The sequence below is a fragment of the Seriola lalandi genome, unplaced genomic scaffold (genome assembly GCF_002814215.2).
Source record: "Seriola lalandi dorsalis isolate HSWRI2012SDOR001 ecotype SW California unplaced genomic scaffold, Sedor1 jcf7180002054331, whole genome shotgun sequence".
Lineage (NCBI taxonomy): Eukaryota > Metazoa > Chordata > Actinopteri > Carangiformes > Carangidae > Seriola > Seriola lalandi.
The window spans coordinates 599,057-609,375 of NW_019524884.1; the positions used below are offsets into that span (position 1 = coordinate 599,057).

General features: G+C 42.4%; 1 protein-coding gene across 1 annotated transcript; it reads left to right on the forward strand.

The window, feature by feature from the left end:
* Positions 1–452: 452 nt before the first annotated feature.
* Positions 453–8,290, forward strand: det1 (DET1 partner of COP1 E3 ubiquitin ligase). Its single transcript, XM_023407214.2, has 9 exons — positions 453–701; positions 1,621–1,968; positions 2,182–2,448; positions 2,572–2,784; positions 2,938–3,161; positions 4,508–4,637; positions 5,857–6,047; positions 7,013–7,204; positions 7,397–8,290. Exons 2-9 carry the CDS (start codon positions 1,720–1,722, stop codon positions 7,584–7,586), a joined length of 1,656 nt encoding a protein of 551 aa, XP_023262982.1. The 5' UTR covers positions 453–701; positions 1,621–1,719; the 3' UTR covers positions 7,587–8,290.
* Positions 8,291–10,319: the final 2,029 nt, after the last annotated feature.

Below are 10,319 nucleotides of genomic sequence, written 5' to 3' on the forward strand. Positions count from 1 at the left end.
ATTGGCACTTCAGTGAAATACTTTTTGCTCATGTGTGGCCACCATAAGGGTTTTCTCAAAATGCAGTCCACTTCAATTACCTACTTAAAATTGGATTCAGTAAAATGGTACACTGGGATATAGAATTGTATTTACATTATATTAGTTTCAGTAACTTTGGGGGCACTGGTGTGTCCTATATTAGAACACACAGGTTAGAAAACCTTTCATAGCAGCTCTATTATGGCAAACTTTTAATTCAGTGAAGTTATTTCAGTCATCTCAAACCAATGTCAAATATAATATCAATAATTTCAGCTTCTGCTTCTAAATGTGTTTTGAGTTATCAAAAATGCAGGTTGCAATACCATTTCTCACCTGAGGGGGATGTGCTGGCGCTGTTTAAAACTACATCCTCTGTGCTACATTTCAGTGCGGCGTCGCTGTCTTCTTCTTCTACGTTTCCTCTACGACTCACTCACAACAAACATAGCCGCTGTTCCTTGGACTCGTTAATGCTTCAGGTGGTCTGATATTTGGAGAAATGTGATAAGTTACATTCACTGGCGCACTAAATAAATAAGTGAAGGTGGATATTTACGACTAACGAGAGGTACAAGCTAACTGTAACTTACCGAGCTCGTGAGCCAAACTTATGTGGCGTTGCGAACACAGGCTGCTGAACTTGGAGCAACCAGAAATCTTCCTGTGGTGGTGGGATAGTGAGTATTAGCACTTTGTGTCAAATATCTACTGATACAACCGACGGTACCTGCTTTTTTTATAGTGGAGTTGGCTCGGTAAGCTAGTGGTACACGTCCCACACCAGGGGCTTCAGGTTCTGGACTCTAGTTAAATCAAATCACATAAAAGTCCCTCCTGTCATTTCTGTGCGTAGATTTACGTTAACGTTACATTTCAACGTTACATTACGTCACGTTTCTGTGTTCCTCTGTCTTCAGTACCACTGCTACTACTGTTTTTATCCTCTTTAAAACTACCCCGGCTACCACGTTGTGTAATCTGTCTTGCTCACATTAATGTGTGTGGTTGTGGTTTTACTGAGGTTATACTTCACTATTATAAACTACTATCACTAAATTCATATTGGCTTCGAGAAAACATTCCTTTAATTACTGAGTAACTGAGTATTAATTAGATTTGTATTAATCATTGGTATATATAAATGTGGGTGTGTGTATATATAAATGAAAAATGTAAATTGTAATTCCTAGTTAGAGTCTTTTTTAAAATTATTTTACTAACAATATTAAATGAAAAATTGCCATTTTTATCATGTAATTTTGAAATACTGCTGTTTTTATTTACAGCCTGACACTCACACATCCAAGTACTGTGCATGTGTGCAGTGTAAAGAGAATATCTAACTTTAAGTTACATCCTTATGATAACTTATTGTATCTGTGTCTGTTTTTTTCTGTTCATTATTTGTTTCCTATGTCGTTTTTAACTTCGACATTTACAATAAATATACACTCACACATGCAAAGTTACATGTTCTAAATAAAATTAGTACTACAACGTCATTATTTTTTATTTAAGCTCAGCTGGGGGTTAGGTCCAACTTGTGGCTGAGTCCTCATCTTTTCCATCCCATCTCACTTTGTCTTGAAAACACAGGTACTTGGACTGTGCTGGTGATGTAGTCCTTTCACCATACTCACCATCTTTCTAACTACCTACTGAGGAAGGGTTTGAGATCATTCTCTGGTCGCAGCAATGGATGAGGACACTCCAACCCTGAAACCCAGACGGATCCAGAACCAGAATGTGGTCCATCGTCTCGAGAGGCGCAGGATCTGCTCAGGCCGACCTGGAGCTCACTGGTATAGAGTGCGCTGCTTCCACCAGAACCTGTTCCCCAATTTCACTGTGGTCAATGTGGAGAAGCCCCCCTGCTTCCTTAGGAAGTTCTCACCAGATGGACGCTGCTTCATCGCTTTCTCCTCTGACCAGACTTCTCTGGAGGTGGGAGGAGAGAAACCTTAATTTTAACTTTGTGTCTTATTTCTTCCATATTTCTCCTCAAAACATTAGATTTAGACTCTTTAAATGCCATATATTGTATGATTTTTATTTCCCATCAGTCAAAAGCACGTACTCGGTCCATCTAACTACCAAATTTACGTGAGACGAAAAGATGAAGGAAAAACTGCTCAAATGTTAATGTTCCTCCTCCAGATATATGAATACCAAGGCTGCCAGGCAGCTCAGGACCTGCTGAGAGGCCAAGAGGGAGAGACTCTTCTGACAGCCAATGACCAGCGCTCCCTCAACATCCGAGGCCGTCTGTTTGAGCGTTTTTTCTCTTTGCTCCATGTCACTAATGTGGCCTCAAATGGAGAACACCTAAACAGGGAGTGCAGCCTCTTCACCGACGACTGCCGCTATGTCATCGTCGGGTCGGCTGTGTACGTCCCAGAAGAGCCGCCACCATACTTCTTTGAGGTAACAACACCATCAAATTTACTACACACTTACAAGGAAACTAAAAAAAAAATGAAAACTACAAATTTACCTCCATAGTTAGTCTCAGACTGCATCTTTCATCCATATTTTGTTTCCCACCAGGTGTATCGTAACAATGAATCTGTGACTCCTAATCCCCGGTCACCTCTGGAAGACTACTCACTCCACATTATCGACCTCCACACCGGCAGGCTTTGTGACACTAGGTCCTTCAAGTGTGACAAGATAATCCTGTCTCACAACCAGGGCCTCTACCTCTACAGGAACATCCTGGCTGTGCTATCGGTCCAGCAGCAGACCATACACGTCTTTCAGGTGAACAGAAAGGGATTTCATGTAGATTTGAAATGTGAAGCTACTTGAAGTGCTTTGAAAATGTGACCTGCTGATCTTGAAAGAACTGATGAGAAATCCCAGACATCAACTTTGTCTTATCGCCCCTAATCTCCTTTTTACCTTTACAACCAGGTGACTGCAGAAGGTACGTTTCTGGACGTGAGGACTATCGGGCGGTTCTGTTACGAGGACGACCTGCTGACTCTTTCAGCAGTTTATACAGAGGCTCAGGCTGAGAGCCAGCCCGGCTTCCCTCGCCTCTACACTGACAAAACCATTAACTCCCTGAAGCACAGGCTGCTGGTCTATCTTTGGAGGAGGGCTGAGCAGGATGGCAGCGCCACCGCCAAGAGGAGGTATGCAAGATTACTCTACTCTTATCAATCTTTTTTTAAAATTATTATTTTATTGGTCACTAGCTCTCATCCATTCAGCCTTTCTGTGGTGTTTATCCAGGTCGCAGTGGTATTCACTTACTTGCTAATCTTATTCCGCATGTTTGAAATTACCTACAGCAGAGTGCAGGAATGTACTGTTGTTTATTCTTTAATGGTACGTGTAATGATTCTGAAACTGAGACTGAAACCACGATCCAAAACCTCCTTTGATATAATGGGAGTGTATTTGTTGCTGTGGTCACTTCCTTTCAACCACTTTTTATTAAGGAACTGTGAAAATAAAGAAAGTACGACACAACACACCTCTGTTTCAACTCCTGCTCACAGTCTGTTTCATAGGTGAAAGTTTCTGCACTCAAGTGGTGATGTGCATACATGTTACCATGGCTACAAAATGATCTTCTATAAATATATGGCATTAATTGCTCGTACAGGTCAGGGGATTTCTTTCTTAACAGTTCACGACCAGCAGTTGAATTTGACAGGAGTTCACCGGTTTGTTTTCACACCCAAATGAACTGCACTACAGTCTTCTTGCTACCAAACAGGTTAGGGGTAAAAGCACCCTCAGAAATCACAGCAACTTGTATCTGTCAGTCCTTCAGATTCATCTCATACTCAGGCTGGCTGGACTGGGTTGTCGGTGTATGTCCTGAGAAGAGAGCAGAGCTGCGGCAATGTTGTAAATGTGAAAAGAACTTTTTCTGCTCCTCAGTTTATTAAATCTTGCCATTCATTAATTCAGTCCTGGTTAAAAACACATTAAGAGCTCTCTCGTGCTCCGTCTTCGAGGCGGCTGTCTCTATAAACAAAGTTACTTGCGCACAGTGCGTTTATGGATCAAATAAATAAGTGGGATGTTCACCATCTCACATACCTACTTTAAAGTTCCTTCGCTCCCAAGTGGAATTACTTTTAGTACACTGTGAAATCATAAGAGTTGAAAGATATCACTGTAGATCTAATAATTTTCACAAATGAATTGAATTTTCATATGCTTTTATCTTGTAAATGAAATGTAGTATCATATTCAGTATAAAATATCCAGTATAATTTCCCAAATGTTCAGTTTACTACCACATGACCAAAATAGTTGCTGTATAATTTTCTGTTAATTGACTAATCATTTCAGCTCTAATGTTTTGTTTGAACTGTACAATCTATAAATTAGTAATTTTGCTTATTATTATACATTTTTTTAGATTGGAATTAATTGTCGATTACCAAAGCTGGCTGTTCCACTTCCATGATGTTACTGATGTGTGATATTCATTTATTGATCAGTTTAGTTTGTGTGTCGTCAGATTCTTCCAGTTTTTTGATCAGCTGAGGAGGCTGAGGATGTGGAAGATGCAGCTGCTGGATGAGCATCACCTCTTCATTAAATACACCAGCGAAGATGTGGTCACACTCAGAGTCACCGACCCCTCGCAGGTAGGAACATGCGCACGCACACACACACACACTCACATTTGTTTCTATATTCATGTGGGGACAACTCAATGCATTTCATAGCACCTAAACCTAATTCTATCTGTCTTTACCTTCAAGAAGCAGTCTGGTTAGTGTGTATTCAGAGTCCCTACTAGGATATGAAAAGAAGCCCACACACACATCTGAATTCCTCCCCCTGCTCTCTTTGTTGCTCTCCCCTTCCTCTCTCATGTCTTTTGTTGTTCGTGCTGTATTAAAAGGATTCCTCTTTCAGGTCTCCAAGGACACGTTTCTCCTACAGATTCTGTGCAGTCCTGTGTCTCATTCATGGCGACAGTAAATAGATCTAATTAATTTTCACCGTATTTACATGAAATCTTAAGCTCTCCATGACGTCCTTGCTGATTAGTTACTTTCATCTCACCAATGAAGACTACATACCGTATTATCCTGTCATATTGAATAAACGGTATGTTGACAAGTTAAAGCTAAAAATACACATGAATTAGAATAATACCGAAGTGGACGCGATATCTCTCCTTACATCTGATCTCTGTTACCTGTTTGCATCCATCATGTAATTTACTGCCCACTTGTGGCAGCAGCAGGCTTATTGACTCTGAACGCTAGCTTGACTGGCAGCCGTTGTATCTGTAGTTTTGATAATTTTCGGTGTCTCGTTGACAAATGCTGGGGCAGAGAAGGGAGCAGCATTTTTTCTGGACATTTGCACACGCGCATTGAGTATAGTCTACGCAAGTGGCTAGCTATAGCTGTAATGTGCGACTCAGGCGCTGGTGACCAGAGCAGAGAGTTAGGAGTTAGCAGCATAGCTGTGAATGTAGCAGTACAATGTATGTCCACTTTAGTTTGCCAATAAATAAATGCTACAACTCCTCAAGACCCAAGTTCCCTCGTCTCCTCTGTGCTTCCCAACTACAATCCGCATGCTGAGCCGGGAAAGGTGAACAATACTGAGACATATCCTATCCTATCTCTCCTATCCGTAAAAGTCACCACACGCCACTGGAAGCCAAAGCCTGAAATAGATAATAGATATACTAGAATAAATGCCTCACTTTCTCACTTTTCCTAATGAGTCGAGGGTTTTTATTCTTGCAGAACAGGGAGGATTGTGTTATGATTAGAGAAAACACACGTTCAAGAAGAAAATTCTACAGAATATTTAGCCAATGTTCTTTCTCCTTTTCTGTCTTAGCCGTCCTTCTTTGTCGTGTACAACATGGTGTCTACAGAGGTGCTGGCCGTCTTTGAGAACACCTCGGACCAGCTGCTGGAGCTGTTTGAGAATTTCTGTGACCTGTTCAGAAACGCTACGCTACACAGCCAGGCCGTCCAGTTCCCTTGCTCCGCTTCATCCAACAACTACGCCCGGCAGGTCCAGAGAAGGTACTGAGAGGAGAAACACGGGAGTGACACCATGTGTACTGCGGAGGCGTATTATTGGATAAAAATGCCATCTATTTTTCTACCAAACCTACATATATGTTTTGCCAGTTTGACCATGATTGTGCTGGTAAATAGTGAAGTCGGGTTGGTTTCTGAATGAAAGGAAAAAAACTGCAGCTGTTATTGTGCAGCCAAATGTCAGGGAGGATTTGAAAGCTGTGGTTAGGAAGGGGAGGCAGATCAGCAGCAGTCGCCTGGAGGACGAGGAAGGAGTTTTAGGACTTAATCTGGATATACGAACGAGATATTAAGACAGTCAGTGCGGCTGGAGGAGCTGTGATTGAATTTGGCAGTCCAACTCGCCAGCATAGGTGACAAAATCCTCAGTGCAGGCTGAAGGAGGAGGAGCAGAGAGAGGAGGGGGCTGAAGAAGGAGGTGACGATAAAGGACAGTTTGAATGAGGAAAAAAGGCTCGAATTAGATTATAGAGTGGTGAAAATGATGTCAGGACCAAGGAGAGGAGAAACTGAAAGCTGGCGAGTACGTTCAGCAAAACCGAATTTCTACCGCTTTCATCTTGCCAAGAGCGAAGCCTAGTTCACAGAGAAACAGACAGGCCTATAAGACTGAAGATGTTGTAGCACAAAAGAAGGTGAGAGGATATTTGAAAAATATAGATGTAGAATTTGGAGGACTGAAGAATAAAGAGAACAGAGGAGGGAAAGTGAAACCACTGAGTCACTACTGAGTGCTAGAAATGTGTTGCAACAAAGGTTGCAAGCAGCTACTGTAGAAACCAGGCTGTTCACCCCTCTCAGAACTTCAAATCAAACCAAGGGGAGAAATGTTTTTAGGATCAATGAAACAATTTGGAATGAAATTAATTATTCTCTAATGACGATTCCTGATGCTGTTTAACTTTGTAATTTTTTGCCGTCTGTCTGTCTGTCTGTCTGTACCTCAGGTTTAAGGACACCATAGTGAATGCCAAATATGGCGGCCACACTGAGGCGGTGCGGCGGCTGCTGGGTCAGCTGCCCATCAGTGCGCAGTCCTACAGCAGCAGCCCTTACCTCGACCTCTCCCTCTTCAGTTACGACGATAAGTGGGTGTCGGTGATGGAGCGGCCCAAGACCTGCGGAGACCACCCCATCAGGTACGGAGTCCATCAGGGTGAATGAGCTTCTAATTCCAAGCAAATGATGTAATCGAATCGAATTATCATTAAAAGCCCATGAATAATGTACAAAGTGAGACAAGTTTAATGAGTTATCCAACAGAAAGCCACAGACGGGACTAGACATTGAGTTTTAATGCGGTTAATGTCTGTTCCGCTCTCACCCACCAGGTTTTACGCACGTGACTCCGGCCTGCTGAAGTTTAAGATCCAGGCGGGGCTGCTGGGACGGCCGGTAAATCACGCCGTACGACGCCTGGTCGCCTTCACCTTCCACCCCTTTGAACCCTTCGCCATCTCTGTCCAGCGCACCAACGCAGAGTATGTGGTCAACTTCCACATGAGGCACGTCTGCGCGTGAGGAGCTTGTGTGTGTGTGTGTGTGTGTGTGTGTGTGTGTGTGTGTGTGTGTGTGTGTGTTTGTGTGTGTGTGTGTGTCTCTGCATGCATAGATAGATAGCAGAGCCTAAGAGCCTCTGAGTGCCTGTGGATTCACCCTTGGAAACAAAATGCAGGACCGCCGGGCTTCTGTTAGCAGCTATTGGTGATAATACAACAAACACATCCTCCATCAGGAAGCACAAAACAGTGTGTTCTGTTAGTCGCCCTCCTCCTGATGTAAACCACTGTTCCTCTCCTCTTTCCCCCTCCATCACACAGTGGTCACTCCAGCTCCACCCCTCCTCCCCCTCGGGCAGCAATTCTGCCTTTTCCTTTTGCCTTCTCTTTCCCCTTTCCTCCACAGAACAAAGAGGGACCAGTAGGGAGGAGAGACTGGAATAAGTGTAAATGGAGATGTAGAGAGAGTGATTGACGGGCGAGAGAGGAAGAAGCCGTAGGTAGCCAAACCTCTTAGAAGGAACCAAAGGTGTTTTTTTTCCTCTTTTTTTTCTATCATTCACTGAAAGCTGCGCATTCATATCAGAATTGCTTATCCAGTTGGTCCATGATCAGCTGTCCAACGAACTTGCTTTTTTTCTCACATGGATGTGGAAAGAGGTTTTTTTTTTTTAAACATTTTACTGTTTGTATATATTTTATGTCAATAAACTTGTATACATTTTGTTTGTTTTTGCTGAGGTTACAAGTTTTTAACTGTACATAAGAGTTCTTCAGTGCTGCACAGGAAAAAGCAAGTAGAATGGGTATTTTCTTCTGCTTCCCACCTCTAAATATCGACTTGTGTATTTTCTCTTATATGTAGGAGAAAACGTTTACTCATACACTGTGTCTGTGTGTGTGAGCTTGCACATAGGAGAGCATGGGAGGATTATTTTATGCACGTGAGTGGGAAAGGTTTGGAGCAGAAAAACAAGTGCAAACATTTCATGAAGTAGTTTTATTTTACTTAGCAGACTCAGTATTTTTCTCCTCATACTTTGTCTATTGCCTATATATTCCTTAACTAGCCACACAGTCAGTAGACAGTATCCATGTGCCTTTACAATTAAGTTGAAATGATTTTAACACGTGTGTACCACATACGGAGAGCAGATATGACAGAGTGTAAGTGTCATCATATTTAATTTGAATACTGATCCCTTCAGTCTGTTCTCCTGCAGTGTATAGGATCATAATGGGGCTATTTTATATCACGTCCATCTGCTTTGCAGGCTAAAGTGCACAAACACAACATCTGTTTAGCTCAAATGTGTTATTAAAAACGCGAACACATGCACATAGAAACAAATCTACAAGTATTTAAATGGACTGACCACCCCCACCCCCCCAGTCCTGACATGAATGCAAAGTTACTAATACATCAACATGTACGCATGTATAATAAACAAACAAAGGCAAAACGGCACACACCCAGGGCAGCTGCAGAGAGGTCATGGTGGTATGGAAAGCAGGTGCAGAGGGATTAAGTGTTCTCCTAGCCTCTGGTTACACACCAAAGTGGAGGTGTGTGTGTGATAGAGAGACAGACTTACATGGGTTTAAGGCAGAGGGAAGAAGGTATTTACGGATGGAAAGATGATGCAGAGATGAAAGAAGTGGAGAATTGTTGAGAGACGGTGGTCGACAAAGCAGGACAGAGGGAGGTGGAGATGTGGGGGGCGATGTGGTGTGAGCGCGCTGACTATTACGCAGCTGCTTAGTTTTGCATAAGCACAGTAAATACTATCTTGAAGATAAAGGCTTAAGGAGGCCACGGTATGTCATTGTCATTATAGTGTGTTTGTGTAAGCTGGTGTGTGACAACATGCTGTGATAATCAACTAATTACAGGAAGCGCACACAGCAGGCACAGACAGCCCTACATATAGAAGGACACATTGTCTGTCGTCCTCATCCCTGCAGACAGGTTGTATATAGAAAATGTGCAGGTTGGTGTACATGGTGCTGGGAAGGTGAGTTAGCACTTCCTCTCATATGTCCTGGGTTCTGTGTTTGCACCATCTACGCCGCCAGAAGTGACACATTTCCAGTTTTCTGTAGCAAATGTCAGACTTAATTCCCCTTCAATTCTAAACTACTTAACTATCTCGCTATTCAATTTCCCCACAGATGTTTAAAAGCCAATAAGGATGCAAGACACTGTGGAGTTAAAGTTACTGCATCCCCGTCTTCACTGCAAACAGAAAATAGATTCTGCATGAACCTGATGCCTCCACATACTGAGAACAATAAACAAATATGTTGTATCTGTCTTATTCCTAACCCATACAGGTAAACCTAGAGCCTTCTCCCTGACCTTGGTTGCTACGGAAACATAACCGCTCTCTGCTTGGTAACCTAGTCTTTTCTAATTGCTGTTGTCTTGGCAACAGCGCAACCAATGTAATCTAGAGAAAGCCACAATTCTAAGTGTTTCCTGTTGCAGTGCTCAGCTTCTCAGAGCAGCCTCTAAACACACACACACACACACACATACATACATTTAATCATTTAGGCAACAGTCGCCTATGGAAATCCAGAAACAGTGATGCACACTGTGTGGTTTTAATTTTACACTTGTGTTGTTCGAGGACACACATGGCAGGGTTGACAGTGAAATGCACACATATACAGGAACAACACATGGATCTTCATCATTGTTTTATTTAAATTTTATCATGTCCAATACTCTGAACATGAAATGTTCTCAAAA